The sequence below is a fragment of the Daphnia pulicaria genome, chromosome 11, assembly GCF_021234035.1.
Source record: "Daphnia pulicaria isolate SC F1-1A chromosome 11, SC_F0-13Bv2, whole genome shotgun sequence".
In the NCBI taxonomy this organism is placed as follows: Eukaryota; Metazoa; Arthropoda; class Branchiopoda; order Diplostraca; family Daphniidae; genus Daphnia; species Daphnia pulicaria.
The window spans coordinates 2,189,034-2,208,741 of record NC_060923.1 but is presented as its reverse complement, the minus strand read 5'-3'; the positions used below and the strand labels follow the sequence as shown (position 1 = coordinate 2,208,741).

The following is a 19,708-nucleotide window of genomic DNA, read 5'->3' as shown; positions in this document are numbered from 1 at the left end:
GAAAAAGGTGAAAAAACAATAGCAAAATGTCTACTTCAAAACTTTCGCCTTTATAGGAGGGGTCCTATTTTTCATTGTCGTTCCTAAAATCAGTAATAAAGTATATTTGTAGAACTAAATAAATTTTTTATCTAGATAATAAATTTGCAATCCTGCAAGTGATATTGTTTTTTAAAACAAAAAAAAAAAGCATTTGAAGGTAAAACTCAAGGAAACAAAAACTGTATTTTGAGAATTTAATGAACAAAGATTGTAAGCGTCAAACACTGATAAATTTTACCAAAGCGCATTGGATAAACTTTAATTGAGATATGCTGAGTTAAGAACATGGAAAAGAAATTGAAATCCTTAGTTAGATAACTCCACAATCAACGATAGTGACCACATCCTTGGTAACTTTGATTTTCCTAATCCTCTCCAATACGTTAAAGCCGACAACAACGTGACCAAAGATTGTCTTCGGCATATTCCTTTCATCCCACTGGGGATCACCCAATAGTATTTGAAAGTCAGGCGAGACGATCGTTCCCTATCAAAAGAATCGGATAAGTTTGAAATTTAAGTTATGAAATGTGTGTGGTATCCAACCCAAAGGTTATCCTCTTGGACAGTGAATAAAATCGAACCAAGTTTGGCCGGCACAGATGAGACGTCAGCAATGAACAGATAATTTTCAAGATCGAAAATTTGACCTCCTCTCAAACTAGGGATACTTTTCAACGTCGGTAGTTGATTGTGGACAACTTGGTGCTAAAATTTAAAAAGATATTTTGGTTACAAAATATGAGATGCATCGGATTGAGACATACCGGAAATACTTTCGACCCTAAGTATCCTAGGGCTCCAAGTGTACCAGTACAGAACTCACGAAACTTGGAAGCCATGATCGGGGCCATATCATCATATAACTCGAAAATTACTCGTTCACTTGCCTCCTCGTCATTAATTCGAAACTGGAAATAGCACTTTCTCGGGCAAATATTAGGCATCTTCAATCTAAAGTTTTTAAAACAAATTTTCAATTCACTATAATCACATATCTAGTTGACACTAAATAACAAGAACGCAATGAATTCATACTTTTCGTTGGTTTCTTGTCCAGTTTTCTTTTCGATTTCTATCAATGTGGGTGGTTGCTCACGAAATTTTTTGCTAGTGGATGCGCCTTGTGGTTGGTTTTGAGCCATTCGCTTATGCGTGCCTGAGCAAGAAGCTAAAATCCATGGTATACAAATCCATTTTAATCAAATGGCATTGATTAGAAAACGTATAAAATAAATGCATACGGAGTGGTTCATTATTTTCAGGTGGATTTCGGATTTCTTCAAGTTTCCCATTTATTTCTTCCTTTTCCAGATCGCCATTGCACTGTTTGTTCAAAACGTCATTCTTATTGCTGCTGCTAGCATTCGATGCAGAAGTGTTTTCCGTATTTGTGAGTTCTTCACTCAACAGCGTTAATAGAAATGCGAGAACTTTGACACAGACTGAACAATTTTAACGCGATTAATCGAATGTTGAAATCTGCTTTATTTTTATATATTAAACCATATAAATACTTACGCTTCAAAGAGCTATTCCTTGAAGAGGCTTCCAAGTTTAAATTGTTCAACATTTTAAGCCAGTCAACAATATTAGAAGGTGACACATCACTTGAAAAATGCGCTAGGTATTCCGCATCTTGTTGAGCACTGCTCAGTGAATTTAGGACATCAAGAATTTTTGATCCTGTGGCTTTAACATCTTCAGTTCTGGAGCTGAACCTGCAAACAAAAATTACAACACATTAAAATAACATATATATTAAAACTGAAACAAGATATAGTTTTTACTTGACTTTAAGTTCATCAATTGTTTTTAAGGTTTTCACCATATCTTCTTCCATAAGAATGGAAAATTCTTCAGATGACTTAAGAGATTCTACTTGTGCTATTAAAATATTGTTGGTAGCATTCCTGTGACTAAATTCTGACTGAAGCCAATCAGCACAACTCAGGACAAATTGGTTAACTGACTGGACTTGATGACAGTCTTTCAAAACTTTATCACAGGTTAAATGTTGTTCATTAATTCTAGATTTCAGCTGCAGAGAATGTTCACTGTATGCTTCAAGGTAGTTTTGAGTTTTATGCTTGCTTTGCTGGCAAGCGACAGATGCAGAAGAATTACATTCAGTACACCACAGCTGTTCCACCCTTGAAGTTTAAACAATATAAATTTAATATATTACATAGAATTTCAATTATTTTCAAAAATTCTTACTCTCTTTCACCAGCTTTTGTCTGAGTTTCAACTACCTTTAAAAGGCGCAAGGCAACATGGTTGGTAACCAATTCTTCACATTTTCTCTTTGACAAATTTGAAGCTGACCTGCAAACAGGACAAAGAATTTTCTTTCTGCCAGATGGTCCACTTAGATCCTAAAATAATGTTCAGATTAAAATACCAAAACCCGTGAAGACACAATTAATGAGTATAGGAGAAAAGCATCACCTTGAGGCAAGGTAGGCAAAAAAAGTGGTAGCACTTTTCCAAATATTTTGGTACGCGTTCTGTCTCATCAAAGTTCATGAAACATATTTGGCACGATACGAATTCTTCATCATCACAACTCATGTTCATACTAGCATTTGAATTGCTTTTTCCTGACATTATTTATTAAAATTGGACATCCAGTTAATCACAAATTCCCAACCGATCCCAAACTAAACTTCCTGATCCAAAATGTTAATAACATTAACTGAGTATTGCTCACATCTAAAGTTACCTTGGTGGACGGAAATGCAGACGACGTCACGACGGACTGTTTCGTCGATTAGCGATTTTCATACGATTAATCGAAAAAAATGTTAAATTCAAAACGGTTAAAAATCTTAAAATGTGAAATTAATTGAAATTTTTAGTTATTTCATCTCAGGATGTATTATTTAATTTCGCTGTAAAAAAATTGTCTTAACACGTGGTTCTTCCATTTTGAAAGTTTGGCAATGTTTGGCTTGTTCTGTCCTCCAGAGTCCAGGCTCCAGTGTTCATTAGCTGCTTGCTCGATATTCGCGCTGAAATTATCTTTGGGTCTTTATCTGTCGGTCTTTATCTGTGCCTGTGGTATTTAATCTATAGTTTAATCATTATCTGCTGTGCTACGACTCTCCTTATGATAAAAATTTAGTTTTACTGGGATAGTTTTGGGTTTAGTCTTTGTTTTTTACTTACCTTACCTTTCCCATCTTTCTGGCTGTCCTAAAACAAAAGATTTTAGTTCTCAGTTCGAATTGAAGAAGGAATTCGTCGGCAGCGTATTCAAAAAAAAAATTGGTAAGTTCTCTGCCGAAGCCGAATTAATCATATCTGGTGATTGTTAGTATTTTATTGCAATTTTGTTAATTTATCTACCCAACTTAAATCTGTATGGTGGCACATAGATGAAACATGTTTTTAATCGTAAATTAAGCTTGTTACTAGTTACTTTAACCTTAACCTGTTAAATGATTTTTTTGTCCTTTCTGATGCAGTCATGACGTTGAGCGATGAAGATGTGTCGGATTCGGATGATGACATGATTTCGTGCCACATTTGTTTACTGAGATTTAACACGACGGATCGAAAGCCAAAATATCTTGACTGTAATATGTCCTACAATTCATTACTCAACTTTAAAGCTAATTGTTCTGTTTCTGTTTAGGCCACCATTACTTCTGTTTCAATTGCATTAAAGTAAATATCTTAAATCGAAGGGTTTTTATCATGTCTTCATTTTGTATGATATTAGGGATTTTCCAAGACCAATAATGTACATTGCCCCACTTGCCGAAGTTCGACGAATATGTCGGGTCGTCAGATAGAAGATTTGGCCACAAACAACATCGTCATTCGTTTGGTGACAATAGCAACCGACCGCGCCCGTGAGCTTGCCGAAAGAGGAAAGAAAGAACAAATGTATTCTGGCACCCCAAAGTATGTAGCTTTGAACTTCTATTTTCTTAAAGTTGTAAATTTGTTAATTATTGATCCTTACTTTTTTCTTTTATTTACACAGTAAAATGCACATTTCATTGCAGAGTCCCACCAATAAAAACAAAGAAATGTGGTGCTCTCAATGTTCTGTTTTCAGCACGCCCGCTTGTCGACTAAAACGACATGTCTTGCGTGATTCCATTGAAGTATTAAAAGAAAATATGGAAGTAGTGGAAGGAAGAGTTAGTGAGTGTTGTTCTATGTGGGATAAAGCTATCGAAGATCGCCAACGAGTTCATCAGTACTACGACGATATTTTGAATTCCATGCGAATTGTTCAGGTTCAGTAATATTGATGTTATATGCTACCTGGAAGCCCTGTAAACTTTGTTGTCCATAGAATGACGTCATGAACCGAATTGAAGTGAATGACAGCAACATTGCATTAATGGAGAGCAGAAAACAAGTCGCTCGTGATCTGTGCCGCGCTGCTAGTATTCAGAACACTGAAGATGATATCGCACGTGCCATGGCAAAAACTAAAAATGCTATCGAACAGTAAAAGCTTTATAAACTTGTTTTATTTCTGTTTATGACATATTCTTGCTGTACAGGCTTAATGGTTGGAACGGAGATGGGAATCGTTGCCAGTTTGTATCCCGCCAGCTCTTACAGAATCTTATGACCATCGAAGAAAATTGTATTGACGTATCATTTGCCAACGGGGATCCGACCAAGCGTTCACTGCTTTCGACCGAGTTGCTGAAGCATTTGCAGCTTTCGTTTAACGGATTAAACCAACCCGAACCTGTAGTAAAAGGTACAACTATTTCTGGTTTAACTCCTCAATAATTCAAAACGCATTCCTAAAAATAATTTTGTATCAGCCTGTGTTTCAGTTTTGTCTTTCGTGATATTAAAAGTAGCAGAGGATCAGTCTAAACAGACCAATGGGCAATTTAATCGAAACCAAGTAAATACTAACGGTGGTGGTCTAGTAAACGGAGCCGCAAATGAGCAAGCGAATCGTTATTCCAATGGAGAAGTAAAAGCACAAGCCATAGAGTGCAATAAGCAGATTCAAATCAATCGTATTGAAAAAAATATTCCGATAAAACCCGCGGGTAAATTTGCTTTTAAAGATTGTGTATCGTAAAACGTTTTTATGGTTTTAAATTCTCAGCAGGTGGTCCAGTAAAACAACCCCCGATTCAAGCTAGTAATCAAAGTAGCAATGGCCATGCGAGTCCTAATAATAGTGCAGCTGCCAGAGTGCCTGCCAAGCAGCATGCTGAACCATCCTCCTTCCGCGATTCGCTTTTAAAAGCACCAGTCGTCAAAACAACGTAAAACCGAAATTTAATCGCCTCTACTTCCGTTTCTTGACCTAGTACGCCTATTTTTGTTTTCTTTCTTTCTAAAAAAAAGGAACGAATGGCAAACTGTAACCAAGTCGTCCGGTAAAGAAGTTAAAAGTGTAGTTAATGGTGGCGGCGGTGGGGAAAGCAGCGGTAAAAATAAGTGTTACTTTCGTATGAACATCAATGGAGTTATGTCAGAAAGGATTATTGCACAACTCGAAAAAGCCAAAGCCCCCATCATGTGTGCCAAGTTTATAGAAATGTGTACTAAAAAGGATGGCTATAAAGGATCGAAAATCTATAAGGTAAGGCCAAAGTCCATGACCAATGTATAAATGCATATGTTTGTCTCTTTTTATTAAAATTGGATATCTGTTTTCTAGACAATTAAAGGCGAATCAGTGTTTTGCAGTTCCGGTTGGTTTCATACTTTCGATTTGGATCAGAGGTGCGATGTATTTACTGCTGATAAGTCAGATGTCGCCGAACAGCGAGGATCTATGCGTTTCCAGATTAAAAAATCCGAAAATGGAATTGCTCAAGTATCCACCGAGTTCAACGTTATTCTAGCTAATCGGCCCCGTCATCATAGGTCAACTTCAGTCTTTGCTCAGGTAAATATTCTTCACAGAAGGTATACTGCAAAAGGTAATTTTGATTCCATTTTTTATCGTGTTGTAGATAATTGAAGGCTTGACTGTTTTTGACCAAATAAGTGGAATGGACATGAAACAAAACCGAGTTATATTCGCTGAATGTGGAGTATGTTAGTTCTTTTTTTTTTTTTTTTTCCTGGATATTTTTATAGCGGTTCGGAACTTTGATTGCGTGAAAGCCTTTAATAAGGTACTCGCACTTTCGAAAATTCATTTTTTTTCGTACATTTTTTTTGCTAACTCACTTGATGTTATTTTCTACTAGAATGTAACTCAGGTCTAAATTTTTTTTCTCTACGTTTTTTTTTCGTTGCTTCTCCGGAAGTGTTAATAAAGAAATTTCTGACATTATCCAGAGTAGTTTATTATCTTTGAAATTCACTTTTCAGCTAAACGTCGTTTTCGTCACGTCAATTAAAATTTCTCCAGTCAATGTGAGACATTTTTAGGTTCTAGGCAGTACCTAACAGCAACAGAGATGCTGTCGGTGACCATAAACGGGATCCTGAATTATGGTTGGGTACATATTTGTCTGATTTGCATGTTCTTGGAAAAAGCCGATGTCTAATACTTGTTTTTATGTTTTTTAAATAACTTCTCATCGAACATTTTTCTTAGTGGAATGTTTGTCCTTGGTGACCTCAGCATGCTGTCGAGGGATTTCTAATTCTTCCTTGGTTTCGGTGACGGGAGAAAAAACATAAGAATTGTAAAAAGGCGGTTGCCTTTAAGCTTCTTCTTTTGTTATTCTCTGGAAAATCAGGTATTATTTCCTAGATGACCCTTAGGAATATTAATTCATGTTTCTGATCGAGTTCTTAGTTGAAAAATCCTTGAGACTTCAGTGAGTATGCTTTGATTAAAATGTAAGGTTCTATCCATTTTAACCTTCTTTCTCTGTTTTCCTAATATCAGCTTTACCACTTCCTCGATAAAGTTGTGATATCGGAAATGGTAATGTAGGGCAACTTTTCTCAGTTTTAAACAGTGGCGTTTTTTATTTACTTGTTTAGGGAAATTCTGAAAGGATGCATTTTTAATGTAACGTTATGAAAATGAATTTCACAATGTTTTTCCTGTTTTCTGTTCTCTTTTTCAGCTTACTTCAATTCGCCGGTAACAATTTGACCATCTGATTTTATTACAAGCTATTTAATTGCATTCCTTTATAAAATAGATTCATCTAAAAATAGTCTAGTAAATCAAAATTGTGGTTCGAAAAAAAAAGCTGCTGAGTGTACGACGCTTACTTGTCCGTCATCACGTTGCCAAAAACGTCTTTGTATCGTTTCGGGAGGCGTCGACCAGGTTACGGCCATCGCTGTTCCTATATGTGTCCTGCTTCTGTTGGTTGCAGCCGTCTTCGTCACAATAAAATGCGTTCGATCGCGACAGAGGTAATAAAATTGATGACGTACTTTTCATTTCGGCTCCAATTTTACTTGTCATTAATTTTTAAACCTTTTAGGAATAACCGAGATAGTCTTAAATCAGAGAATCTCTCGGTACCGAATAAGTATTCTTTTAGTCGTCGAGGTGTTCCAGGACCACCAAAAACAATGCCTCCCTTTCCATCAATGCATGGCTACGTAGAACAAAACGAGTACGACTATTGCGAAATAGATAACCTTCGAGGCGAAGACAATCCAATGAAAGTTACGGCTAGGTAAGTCTATTTTATTTAACTGACTAATTTTTGTTTGAAATTATACTAACAAAAATGATGCCATTCGCAGAGGTGAAGTCTCGACAGACGGTGATTACTTGACTCCAAACCCACCTTTGGGCAAACCTAACTTTCCACCTCCTCATGTTCCCGAATCCCCACCTAAACAACTTTACGCGAAATAACTCTTGCAACACTTAATAGTTGAATTATATATTGATAACATTGCTGAAATGCAATTGTCTTTGTCAAACGGTACTGTTTAGCCAACTTTTGAAATTTCACTAATATTTTAATCTTGTCGTTTTTGCTTGTTTAATTTGATTCTCAAAGTAATTTATCGACACCGGAAAACCGGTTTCCTTCACCACATGTTCGGGTTCGGGTTCGCTGTGGATATCAGATAATAATAAAATTTCACGCTATAATGTTTGATTATTGCTTCGAGGTATTTTTAAAAATCTACCTAGAAACAGGCATATGCGCCTATTCCGAATGAACTACGTGTTATAATTCGCAATATGGTCGCCGTCATTCATCTAAAGGTAAAGCAGTAGTTTATCGTACCTATCGATCCTAATTTATATTGTTTTTGTGATTCCGTATTGAGCGGAATCAATTTTGAACGGATGAGACTTTTGTGAGTATAGAACGTTTTGATTAAAGTTTAAGGTATTACCTTCTTTCTCTTTTTTCTCTGACATCAGCTTAGAAAAGTCACCACTTCCTTGATAAAAGTAGCAATACCGGAAACGGTTATACACAAGAACAACTTTTTCTTAGTTTTCAACTTACGGCCGTTTTTTTTATTTACTTGTTTAGGAAAATACTGAAAGGTTCCATTTTTTTGCGAGTTAGGAAGATGAATTTCACCACGTTTTCCCTATTTTTCGTTTCCTTTGTCAGCTTCCTTCAATTTGCCGGTAACAAGTTGACATCCCTGTCTTATTAAAAACGGTTTAATGGTATTTATTTAAAAAATAGACTGTCAATTTCAAACCTGTGGTCCCCAAAATAAAGTTGGTAATTGTGCGACGCTTAACTGTTCGTTGAATTGCCTAAAACGTACCTGTACCCAAGAAATTAAAAAAGGACACGATACCGCCACGTTGACTGTGGCTATCACTGTTCCAATAATTGTCTTGCTTCTGTTGGTTGTAACCGTCTTCGTAACTAAAAAATGGATTCGGTCATCACAGAGGTAGATAACTTAACAGTGATGTATTTTACATTTCAGACCTATTTTTACTTTTCATTAATCTTTAAACCTTTTAGACGTGACAGAGGTAGTCTTAAATCAGAGAATCCCTCTGTAAGTAATCAATATATTTTCGGTCGCCGACAATCCCCACAAGTTCCAGGACCACCGAAAACAATGCCTCCATTTCCTCCATTTCCAACGGACGATGACAACGTATACGAAGACATGTACATGTACGAATATTGCGACACAGGGAACCTTCGAGGCAAAGACAATCCAATGAAAGTTACTCCTGAGTAAGTCCATTTTACTTGACTAACTAATTTTTGTTTGAAATTATACTAACGAATAATCTGCCATTCCCAGAGGTGAAGTCTCGACAGGCGGTGATTACGAGACTCCAAACCCGCCTTTGGGCAAACCTAACTTTCCACCTCCTCACGTTCCCGATTCTCCCACCTAAACAACTTCACGTGAAATAACTCTTGCAAATAAAAATAGTTGGATTATGTTTTGTTAACATTTTCGAATGTTGAAATGCAATTGTCATTGTCAAACGTTATAGTTGTCAATTCAAAAAGTTGATCTAGTGTTAGCCAACGTTTCAAATTTCTCAAATGTTTAAATCTGTTCGTTAATGCTTGCTTTTGTTTCTTTAAGTTATCGAGACCGGAAAACCGGTTTCCTTCACCACATGTCCGGGTCTGCTTTCGATTACAGATAATAATATAACTTCACGCTACAAATGTTAATGCTTGGATTACTGCTTGAAACATTTCTTTGTTTTTTTTAAATTCTACTTTGAACCGGTCGGACATATTCTCAATGAAGTAACATGTTATTATCGGAAAGGTTTGTCGTGTTGACGATTTTCGGTGCTCATCTGCTGGGATCCATTCCACTCTGCGGTAAAAATAATTTTTCTTAAATTGGTTTAATTGTTTATCTTTCATCCTTTGTAATCCAGAATGCCAAAAGTGTGGCTCAGGTGAACCGAAATGCCCCAACAACTTATGCTGTTCGAAATATGGATATTGTGGTGAAACAGGCGAACATTGTATTTCAGGTTGTCAGCCGCAATACGGCCACTGCCATCCATCTAGCGGTAAAGCAATAGTTTCTAAATAGTCGTTAAATTCTAATTTATCTTATTTTGGTGATTCTGTAGTGAACGCATCGACTGAAGCTTCTAGTAGAGGTAAAGTATTTCACTTATAAATTAGGTTTACCCGCCTATTAGTACAAATGACTTATCATCTGATCTATATATATAGATACAGATCAAGACTGTGGTCCCAAAGTTAAGAGAAGTTGCCCGAACCAATTGTGCTGTTCAACTTTAGGATATTGCGGTGACGAAGAAGGTCATTGTATTACATTTTGTAATTCGCATTACGGTCACTGTCATCCATTTAGAGGTAAAGCAATAGTTTATCTTTCATTTCTAAATTTTGAGACATCAACTAATGCGTGATCCTAACAATTTTCCTGTTTGGTGATTCTGTAGTGAACGCATCCATTGGATTTCCTAGTAAAGGTTATACTACATTTCACGTTATACATTTGTTTACCCCACTACTCGTACAAATGACGGATATTTTTATCGATACAGGTAATCTCTGTGGTGTGGAAAATGACAACAGGTACTGCCCGGACAAATTGTGTTGTTCAAAACACGGGTTTTGCGGAAGCGACATAGAAAACAACATAAACTTACATTGCGACGATGGCTGTCAACGTTATTTTGGCCACTGTAATGAAATCGCTAATTGCAGCCTGCCGTCACCCAATTACAACATCTTTCCGCAGATACCCATTAAACAGCGTACGCTGTCGAGTGGGGAAAAAAATTTCTGGTATTTATTTTGCAAACCGGGGTCGATCCTGAAGACAATCTCACAACCTCAACCAATTACCTGTAATCAGGACGACGGCACTTGGCCGGATAATCTTCTTCCAGAGTGTGGTAAGAATGTGCAATAAAAGTTTCAGGATCTTGTCATCCCATGTTTTGTTTTTAGATGAAAACGTCGTTTACAAATCTATGGAAACTTTAAGTGAAATTGTCGATGGGAACCTTCTCACTTGTCGTCTTTTCCCAAAGGAAATTGTTCACAAAATTCCAATCGAAAGTACCCACAGTAAGATACAAGACATCCGCATAACAACGCACAAAAGTATGTAATATCAAATATTAAATTTTTTTCATTTCATTCTAATTGTGTACTTTATTTCTGTAGCTAGTTTATATGTGTTTAACGTGTCAGTAGTGGATATCGATAAAACTTGGAATAATGAAACGACTCACTGGGAGAAAACATTCAACGATACTATTGAGTATGGCAAAGCGGTCATCTTCTTGTCTAATCTGACGATCAATTTGATCACTGGTTCCAAAAGATTCATCCGGCTCAAACCGCTAGTTGATTTGAGCATATGCGAAGTAGAAGTCTCCTCTTTCCCTTCCGGTACTCAACTGAAATTCATCACTTGAAATAGCTCATCTTTTGTAAAATCCTTTTTCTTTTTTAAACAGGACAGGACGAAAGTTACATCAAATGGATTGCCATCGCCACGAGCTCAGTCATTTTCTTCCTTTTAGTGATCCTGATTCTTGTCGTTGTATGCTTCCAATATCATTTTAAGTATATTCTTTTTTAAATTTCTTCTGTTTCATCCAAATAACTCGATGGTTGTTCTCCAGGAATAAAAACTCGAGCATAGATAAGGAACATCACTCTATAAATTCAAAAAATGAGTATTCGCTCACTGATCACCAAAGAGCTCCCCGTCCGCCAGGTTTAGGATTCAGCAATCCAGGACACTCTTCTTTCAATGGCAGCGAAGATCATGCCGATTACTATGAAGAGATCAATTACCCCTTTGTCTACCCTCTACCACAATTGAATAGTAACAGCGCTAGTGATTTGCTGTAAGTATTTTTCTGTGCTAATATATGTTCATCTGATTTTTGGCAATAACCGTTCGTTGTTTGCACAGGGGTCAAGGCGTTTACGATGAAGCAGTCAGTTTGGGCAAAGTTCTGAACAAACCACGGTTTGCTCCTCCTTCTGTTCCTCAGTTTCCGACTAATTATTAAAAGAAAACTTGATGTTTTATTTGATTAGACGTACAGTTAATGTCTCATTCAGCAATTGGTACAAACCAGTGTAATCTCTATGTTTTAATTAAATTACAAGGTTAACGAACAAGAACCCAACTAATCCTGAAAATAGTTTTTGCGGTATTTGTTCGTGGTTCAAACGGAAGTGGTTAAAAATGAACATTCAGGAAAGCTTTACTGAAACGACGACGAATCTACGCCATACCATTTTTGTGTGTTTTACTTTAGTGACCGCCTTCAAAGTCCCATACCAAAATGCGACGGATCAATTGTTTACTCATTTTCTTTATCGCTGACATTTTTTCAACGTCGCAAACATCCGAAACACATGGAACAACAATCGTGAATCAACAAATCAAATTGCTAAAAGCAAGAATGGTTCGTCTCCGTAATTTGGTGAGTTTGTAAGAACTCAAAATTAATGATGCAATTTATCTAATAGTTGTGTTTTCTTAGAAAGATCGGATGAGTCAAAGCACTTTGTTTCGTATCTGGGAAGGTAAATCTTTTGATGCTCGTTCAGAATTGAAATTTGTTGTAAAAATTTGAATTTAATTCCAACAAGGAACTTGTCCGTTGGAATTTGACAGCCAATTCGAATGCAAGATCGTCACGGAACTTCATGGTTGCATTTGCTGGAGTTCAAAGAAGGTTTGACTTAATTAACATATTTCGTTATTACTCTAATTCAATTTAGGATTAACTTTAATCAGGAGAAAGTGAACTGGTTTACAGCTGATGCCTTTTGCGATTATCACGGCATGCATTTAATATCTTTTCCATTTGGAAATCTTGATGAATATCAGACAGTTAAAACACTTATGACTGGTAAGATAGAAATTACAGGCCAAGATCTAATCTCGTTACAAGTTTTTTTCTTGCTCATTCAGCTGGCATTTGGACGTCAGCAAATGACTTTATTACTCGGCGGGTCTGGATTTTCCGTAATGGATCCATTTTGAGCCTAGAAAAAGCCTCTAAGCGATCGTTTCAAATTAATGGACTTGATGAATTGACTTTAAGTGGATTGCCTCCCCTTAACGAAAACACGACCTCTAGTTGGACACAACCCACAACTTGCATCAGCTCCAGTTTAAACAATAACACACTCACATATTATCCGGAATCCTGCTTGGAAAAGAAACAATTCATTTGTCAACACTTCATAAATATTTCATAATAATTTCTTATTTTCTAAACTTTAACACATGTAGCGATGATGCACACGGAAGTGGTTTTCTGCAACAAACAAATAAACCACCGAATTTGAACGCGGTTAATTTTGGTGCTTGAAATTCCTGTAGATAATATTTATCCGATAGGTTGCGGTAAATTGAAATCTCAAAGTGACAAAGGATTTCCTATTTTTATTTAAAAAGCTCACCTAAAGTGGAGTAAGTAACTATAATTTATCACTCCGCTGTGTCCACAGTTTTACCGCTGCCATGATGCCCATGAAAATCCTTGTGAACTTTGCGTCGGTTTTTGTATTTTGTATTGAGTTAACGGTAGTTAACTTGATCGCTGCACAGAATACATTAAATCCGTTATTGGATGTGGACGATACACTTGAAGTGAAAAAAGACGTCATCTTTCAGGATCGATTAGTTGAGCGATTAAGTTCCCTGGTTCAGTCTGTAGAACAAAATATCTTGACGGTAAACAACATTTTCTTTGTAACGAAAGGAACATTTATTTATTTAAATTTTATTCGACAGATGCTCTCAGAGATGCAAAATCCACCATTTGTCCAACTGCTAAAAGGTAAGCCTTATAAAGAAATCGAAAAGACATTAGAAGATTTAACATTTGTTTTTAGGAATCTGTCCCAAAATGCTAATGCAAGAACCTGCCAATGACGGATTGAAATTCCGTTGTCATGCGTCTGGAATAAACGAATGCCTTTGTTTCAGCCACAAAAAGGTAAGTGGTTTCTGTGTTGTAGCCTAATACGGCGCATTAGAAGTTGGCATGTGAACAAAAGTTTTGCTTTTTAAATGACAAAGGCGACTTGGTACAAAGCCGAAGCATTTTGCCGTCAATTTCGGATGACTCTGGCAGATGTACCGACGAACAATGTAGAATGGATTAAACACAAAGTCAACAATCCATCTGCCGTCGATGGAAAAGGCGAATGGTACTGGACTAGCGCGACGGATCGTTTCGTCCGCGGTCAGATGATTTGGATGAATACTGGCCAGCTATATCAAAATTCTAATAGCAGCAGCGACGCAAGTGAATTCGAGTCTTGCCTGAAATTCTCCAGTAAAGGAGATTTTTTATCAGAATCCTGTTTCGAGGAGAACCATTTTCTTTGTCAAAAGTTTCTTGATTTTTTCCCGCTTAATAGCCGCAATTTATCAAAGACTTGACTTGAACCCTGATGTTCTGTGTTTTATAAAACAGCAATTATTACACGACCATGCGTTTGCAATTTGAACGAGCTCTAATACAATGTGCATTGGATCTTGTTTCGTTCGGGAAAAACAAAACAAAGCAAAGGCTAATTTTTAAAATCTCGACAGGAAATTAAATTGTGGTTAACCTCACTTCCTGTAATCAAGAATAAGTGTGGAATGGTTCCATTTGTTTGTTTTTTCAAGTCACTTGAGAAAATCCCGTCGCTCAAGAATGATTACAACCAACGACTGTTTCTACTTTTTGAGTTTCTCGTTCATAATCGTTTTCTGGATGGCCAGTTTGTGCGTGATAGTACCAATTACATCTGTTAGTGCTGAATCCACGAGCTTTTTACAAGAAATTGAAAGTCTCGAGGATGAATATTTTGCACTGATTGAAACGGTAAATCATTTAATCTGTAATTAGTCCATTTTAATTAATTTTTTTTTATGTTAATATTAGATTTCAAAGGAGGATGACATTAACGATGTCCTGATTAAAGGTATGAATGTTTAACTTCTTTTTAGTTATTCACACTCACCTTTCTTTAATTGATCTTTTAATTCGCGAACAAGGAACTTGCCCAAAACATTTCACGGCCAAAAAATTTCGTTGTTTGAAAACAAACGGTGAATGCTACTGCATCGTCTCTGAAGATGTATTATAAAACACATATAGAGCAGTCTTATTTAAATGAAATTCAATCACTTGTTGGGTTACAAGTTACATCACTAATTATTTCACAGAAAAACTGGTGGAGTGCTCTCCATTATTGCCGGCAGTACGGCATGGAATTGCTGTCGCTTGAGACGAAAGAAGAAGAAAACAATTTAGCCAAACAACTCAAAGCAGAGAAAAAAAACGGTGATCACGGAAATGTTCTTTACAAAGTATAATTGAATGAAATCTAATTTTCCATTTTCAAAATTTAGTTAAAAAACAATTATACTTGACATCCGGTAATCGTCTTTACGGCAATCGATCAACTTTGATGTGGGCTGGTACAGGCGATATTCTCACGAGAGAAATTAATTGGCAAGTGGGAGAACCATCACGTGTACATGGAAGTACACAAGAAGAATGTCTAATTTGGGTTTTAACGTTTAATGAAACCCTCCTTATTCATGAATGGAATGACTTGAGTTGTACCGATCGTCGTTACTCGTTCATCTGTGAATCTAAATCTCTACGACATAGTGCTGATATTTTTAAAACAAATAATTAGATAATTAGATTATAAGCATTTTACCGTTGACTATCAAATCACATTACTACTCTTGTGTTGTAAACGACAAATACGTCTAGATTGGTAGTGAACTACTTATGGTTGAAATGAACATCTTCACCCCATTTCCAATAAGCTTGGGCATGAGATAAAACCTGAACGAGGAAACTCGATTTTTAAAAATTTCAAACTCTTGGCGCGACTAAAATCTAAACTTGGTTAGTTAATCATAGATGTCGCTGATCAAGTCGAGGCCATCTGGTGGACGTTTGGCTCAACACGAGTAGTAAACCCGTGCTGCCGAAAGCGTTGTCACGAATGTTAAGTGTTGCGTTTTGTTGGATTCTCACGTTTTGACGGCGACTTTAATTGGATTCACTTATTACACTATTTGTGTTGAGTGTTTCAGTGTTGCTTGTGACAGTTGGTGAAGAAGAAGAGAACGATCATGTTCTTTATTTCCGCAACTCAGTGCTTGTAATGCAAAATAATATTAAGGCACACAGCTGGGCAAATCTCGTGCGTACCTTACACTAAATAAAAGAAAGGTGTTGAGGCCGTCTACGAAGAAAAATTTGCAAAAAAAAAAAAAAAAAAATATTGATAAAGTCTGGATAGTTGCCAAACACTTAATAACAAACCTGTGCCAGTGTAGCAGCTGATTGTTGAGTCCACTCATCACTGTCCAGGAAAACATTGTTAATTCGCTATTGTGCTTGAGAGATTCAAGTATACTGTTGGCAACTTCTTATTTAATCAAAATGGCTGATGATAAAATGAAAGGTGATCAGGATTTTAAGAACCACAGTAATAATTCAACTACTTCTCCTCTTCAAGCAAAGCCAGCATCGGGGTTGGTGAGTAACCCTTCCAACCCGGAGTTTTCAATTCTTACAGCATTTTAAGATAAAAAGTAATCTTAATTCAATATTGTATTTAGAAGCCAAACTATGCCCTCAAGTTTACCCTAGCTGGCCACACAAAAGCTGTGTCAGCTGTGAAATTCAGCCCAAATGGAGAATGGCTTGCAAGTTCATGTAAATATTTTGATGGTGTATGTTCAGGAGAATTATATTTCTAATTATGTTATAATTTTTTCACCATGTATAGCTGCTGATAAACTGGTGAAGATTTGGGGTGCCTATGATGGCAAATTTGAGAAATCAATCACAGGTCACAAACTTGGTATCTCAGATGTAGCTTGGTCTTCTGATAGCCGCCTGCTTGTGTCTGCCAGTGATGATAAAACCCTCAAGATCTGGGAACTGAGCTCAGTAAGTTTTTAACCATTTATTTGTGATGTTAGCTCATCTCTAATTCATGTCTATTTTTATAGGGGAAATGTTTGAAGACATTAAAAGGACACAGCAATTATGTTTTCTGTTGCAATTTCAATCCCCAATCCAACTTGATTGTCTCAGGCTCAGTAAGTTTTCAACCACTTGCCTTCTTTAAAATAGGCTATTGACCTTTTTGAATTGTTTGCAGTTTGACGAGAGTGTGCGCATCTGGGACGTCAAAACCGGAAAATGTTTGAAAACCCTTCCTGCCCATTCAGATCCCGTATCAGCGGTTCATTTTAACCGGGACGGATCTCTTATCGTTTCGTCAAGCTACGATGGCCTTTGGTATAATCGTGTTCCTTTTACTAAAAAAATTCGACCTCTTAATTTTTATCGATTGGTGGTGTTGATCACTTGTTTACAGCCGCATCTGGGACACGGCTTCCGGCCAGTGCCTAAAAACGCTGATCGATGATGACAATCCTCCCGTCTCGTTTGTCAAATTTTCACCCAACGGAAAATACATCCTGGCTGCAACTCTCGACAACACACTGAAGTTGTGGGACTATTCCAAGGTGTCATCATGAATTCAACTCTAAAGATTTTTGCAGATTTTACCATCCTTTTTTCTTTGGCTCGTTTCAGGGCAAATGCTTGAAAACCTACACCGGCCACAAAAACGAGAAATATTGCATCTTTGCCAATTTTTCGGTTACTGGAGGAAAAGTACGGCTTTAACAATTCACGTTTCATTCTTTTACTTGAACATGTTTTTCTTTCTGCAGTGGATCGTTTCCGGCTCTGAAGACAACATGGTTTATATTTGGAACTTGCAAACGAAGGAAATTGTTCAGAAACTTCAAGGACACACCGGTAAGGCTTCCTACCGGGGGACCTGCTCCTGCTTTCACATTAAATTTGTCTAGACGTCACACGCGAACTTATATCCCTTCATGTTTCATTCTAGATGTCGTGCTGTGTACTGCATGCCATCCGACCGATAATATCATCGCATCTGCTGCATTGGAGAACGATAAGACTATCAAGCTCTGGCGTTCCGACACGTAGACCGCGCATTTAGCTTTGTCGCAATGAACCAACAACAAAAAAATGGGAAAAAAGACGATGAAAAGCAGTTTTGAGGTGTGTACTTTATAGGAGAATTTTGAGAAAAAAAATGCAATTTCTTGGTATAAAAAGTTTCCTGGCATTCTTGACTTCTCATGGCCTCCTCGTCGACAATACAAACATCTTTTTTTTTAATCGTTATAATTTCTTTAAGCAAGTAGATTCGAGTTTAATTGGGGTGGTAGAGGCGCTGTGAAATGCGTTCCATATTGACGGCGTGCACTGTGTGCCAGGGAATGACGCCCTTTTTAACCTATTGTTTATTCAATAAAGAAACATGAGGATTAGTTTGAAGTTTTGAAATTAAATATCGACTTACTTGTAAAGTTTGAAAAACGTCAAGAACGGAAATCGGTTGAAGTGCGGTAACTTGTTCGGTAGTGCACGCTAGGTAGAATGCGGAATCCCGCTCTGCTTTCTGAGATGTTTGGGGTATGGCAGGAACGTGAGGTGGTTCCGCAGCTTGCGAAATTTCGGTCAGATAACTGATTTAAAATGAGAAAACTTAGAAACATTGTTGTTGAAAAAGAATAGGACTGTACAAAAAATATTTACCTGTTACTGGTACTGTCTTGTATGGACCATGAATTGTGTAGCCACGGATTAATTGTAGGTTGGCCAACCGAATAGATGACTTTGTTCTCTCGAAGGCGGTACCCTTTCCGGTTGGTTATGATGGCAATTATCAGTTCTCTAAGAAATTGCTTGGTAGCTGCCAGTATCAGTTTGATGGCTTTGTCTTCACAACCATGATCCAAACCAGCGTCCCAAGCAGCTACTAGCATTCGACCGTGAACGAGTCCAGCGTCAGGTAAATTTAGATCCTGACTGCAGTAACGAAGCTGTGGTTTCTCTACAGTGCAAGGAACAGAAAATGGTAACAGAGAAACTGGATTCACTGGTTGGAATCGATTCTATATTAGAAAAGAATTAGATTAATCAAGGTCTCCAGTGAAAATTTCAATAATTATGAAATATTACATCAAAGTTGACAGTGAGAGGTTTGTTCTTTGGGTAAACTTGTCTTGTCACAGTGATTGGTTTGATTTCAACAGAATTACGTTTCTGCAGAGGAATGGTATGTGGTCTGATTTTGTTCACTTCAGTGACAACAATTGGCTTTTGCTTCACACCATGATAGACATAGGTTGAAGGCTGGCACAAGCTTTGACATTTTGTAACAATGGCCAAAAGAAACTCATTGTGAAGATGAACTTGGTCTACTTTCAGGTACAATCTGGCTTGGCGATCAAACTCTTCTTTGCTTGTCTAAATAGAGAGAATGTCAGTTATGACTGAATGGATAGTATAAAAGAAACATTTCTTACCCTCATACAAAACCACGATTTCAGGTGGGCAAAATAACTAAATAAAACATGATATTAGATATATACCACCACAAATATCAAATCTGATTTATTTACTTCTTAGAAGAATCTCCCAAAACATCCATCAAACGTTTCCTGGCTTCGTTAACATCAAGTGCATTCATTGTTGTTGTGTTCTGACTTTTGAACTGCTTCGCTCACTTTTTTAGATTTAACTCGCCATTGGATTTCGTCTACACCTGTCTTGCCTCGACTATCGAAAACCACCAAAAGATGGTGCTCATTCCAGGAATTGATTTTCATAAAATAATTTTTTCCTTGAATTTGTCATTGATAAATATAACGTGTAAAATTAGATAAAATCTTGTTCGTAAAATGTACA

The 19,708-nt window shown here is 37.0% G+C and overlaps 4 protein-coding genes across 11 annotated transcripts; 2 read left to right on the top strand and 2 right to left on the bottom strand.

Annotated features, from left to right (window-relative positions):
* Positions 1–206: 206 nt before the first annotated feature.
* LOC124315225 lies at positions 207–2,813 on the bottom strand. The gene is made up of 9 exons (XM_046780752.1): positions 2,494–2,813; positions 2,263–2,420; positions 1,833–2,195; positions 1,564–1,763; positions 1,287–1,487; positions 1,081–1,213; positions 810–996; positions 589–750; positions 207–529 (listed from the first exon to the last, which is right to left on the bottom strand). The coding sequence occupies exons 1-9, from the start codon at positions 2,650–2,652 to the stop codon at positions 353–355; spliced, it is 1,740 nt and encodes a 579-aa protein (XP_046636708.1). The 5' UTR covers positions 2,653–2,813; the 3' UTR covers positions 207–352.
* A 208-nt stretch (positions 2,814–3,021) lies between these two features.
* Positions 3,022–16,189, top strand: LOC124315198. Of its 8 annotated transcripts, XM_046780704.1 has the most exons (30): positions 6,097–7,087; positions 7,149–7,368; positions 7,440–7,637; positions 7,708–8,182; positions 8,460–8,560; positions 8,622–8,838; positions 8,913–9,134; positions 9,205–9,746; positions 9,806–9,943; positions 10,007–10,036; positions 10,113–10,256; positions 10,346–10,375; positions 10,451–10,804; positions 10,860–11,015; positions 11,079–11,306; positions 11,375–11,483; positions 11,543–11,770; positions 11,839–12,358; positions 12,419–12,461; positions 12,528–12,613; positions 12,676–12,790; positions 12,853–13,356; positions 13,465–13,620; positions 13,681–13,726; positions 13,782–13,885; positions 13,969–14,764; positions 14,825–14,864; positions 14,938–15,020; positions 15,109–15,226; positions 15,295–16,189. In XM_046780704.1, exons 8-18 carry the CDS (start codon positions 9,674–9,676, stop codon positions 11,936–11,938), a joined length of 1,590 nt encoding a protein of 529 aa, XP_046636660.1. In that variant the 5' UTR covers positions 6,097–7,087; positions 7,149–7,368; positions 7,440–7,637; positions 7,708–8,182; positions 8,460–8,560; positions 8,622–8,838; positions 8,913–9,134; positions 9,205–9,673; the 3' UTR covers positions 11,939–12,358; positions 12,419–12,461; positions 12,528–12,613; positions 12,676–12,790; positions 12,853–13,356; positions 13,465–13,620; positions 13,681–13,726; positions 13,782–13,885; positions 13,969–14,764; positions 14,825–14,864; positions 14,938–15,020; positions 15,109–15,226; positions 15,295–16,189. The 8 variants fall into 8 exon arrangements, with proteins under 8 accessions (XP_046636654.1, XP_046636655.1, XP_046636658.1 ...); XM_046780705.1 differs by having other exon boundaries at positions 12,423–12,461; positions 12,853–13,620; XM_046780703.1 differs by having other exon boundaries at positions 12,853–13,620.
* LOC124315450 (WD repeat-containing protein 5) lies at positions 15,912–18,133 on the top strand. The gene is made up of 9 exons (XM_046781128.1): positions 15,912–16,444; positions 16,528–16,624; positions 16,698–16,861; positions 16,924–17,013; positions 17,076–17,215; positions 17,295–17,445; positions 17,516–17,596; positions 17,656–17,743; positions 17,838–18,133. Exons 1-9 carry the CDS (start codon positions 16,349–16,351, stop codon positions 17,936–17,938), a joined length of 1,008 nt encoding a protein of 335 aa, XP_046637084.1. The 5' UTR covers positions 15,912–16,348; the 3' UTR covers positions 17,939–18,133.
* Positions 18,004–19,591, bottom strand: LOC124315455 (transcriptional adapter 1-like). The gene is made up of 6 exons (XM_046781137.1): positions 19,423–19,591; positions 19,327–19,363; positions 18,980–19,267; positions 18,554–18,912; positions 18,318–18,483; positions 18,004–18,251 (listed from the first exon to the last, which is right to left on the bottom strand). The coding sequence occupies exons 1-6, from the start codon at positions 19,488–19,490 to the stop codon at positions 18,168–18,170; spliced, it is 1,002 nt and encodes a 333-aa protein (XP_046637093.1). The 5' UTR covers positions 19,491–19,591; the 3' UTR covers positions 18,004–18,167.
* Positions 19,592–19,708: the final 117 nt, after the last annotated feature.

What these genes read in the sequence shown, in the direction of transcription:
- LOC124315198 (XM_046780698.1), top strand. Translation starts at nt 3,515, where the DNA reads ATGACGTTGAGCGATGAAGATGTGTCGGATTCGGATGATGACATGATT. An exon ending in TATTCCGATAAAACCCGCGG is followed by an intron (nt 5,079 to 5,137) that starts GTAAATTTGCTT and finishes TTAAATTCTCAG; the next exon opens with CAGGTGGTCCAGTAAAACAA. An exon ending in CAACTTCAGTCTTTGCTCAG is followed by an intron (nt 5,930 to 5,996) that starts GTAAATATTCTT and finishes ATCGTGTTGTAG; the next exon opens with ATAATTGAAGGCTTGACTGT.
- LOC124315225 (XM_046780752.1), bottom strand. Translation starts at nt 2,652, where the DNA reads ATGTCAGGAAAAAGCAATTCAAATGCTAGTATGAACATGAGTTGTGAT. An exon ending in ATTGATGAACTTAAAGTCAA is followed by an intron (nt 1,764 to 1,832) that starts GTAAAAACTATA and finishes TTTTGTTTGCAG; the next exon opens with GTTCAGCTCCAGAACTGAAG. An exon ending in GGACAAGAAACCAACGAAAA is followed by an intron (nt 997 to 1,080) that starts GTATGAATTCAT and finishes TAAAAACTTTAG; the next exon opens with ATTGAAGATGCCTAATATTT.
- LOC124315455 (XM_046781137.1), bottom strand. Translation starts at nt 19,490, where the DNA reads ATGAATGCACTTGATGTTAACGAAGCCAGGAAACGTTTGATGGATGTT. An exon ending in AATCGTGGTTTTGTATGAGG is followed by an intron (nt 19,268 to 19,326) that starts GTAAGAAATGTT and finishes CTCTCTATTTAG; the next exon opens with ACAAGCAAAGAAGAGTTTGA. An exon ending in ACGTTTTTCAAACTTTACAA is followed by an intron (nt 18,252 to 18,317) that starts GTAAGTCGATAT and finishes AATAAACAATAG; the next exon opens with GTTAAAAAGGGCGTCATTCC.
- LOC124315450 (XM_046781128.1), top strand. Translation starts at nt 16,349, where the DNA reads ATGGCTGATGATAAAATGAAAGGTGATCAGGATTTTAAGAACCACAGT. An exon ending in TCAAGCTACGATGGCCTTTG is followed by an intron (nt 17,216 to 17,294) that starts GTATAATCGTGT and finishes ACTTGTTTACAG; the next exon opens with CCGCATCTGGGACACGGCTT. An exon ending in GAAACTTCAAGGACACACCG is followed by an intron (nt 17,744 to 17,837) that starts GTAAGGCTTCCT and finishes GTTTCATTCTAG; the next exon opens with ATGTCGTGCTGTGTACTGCA.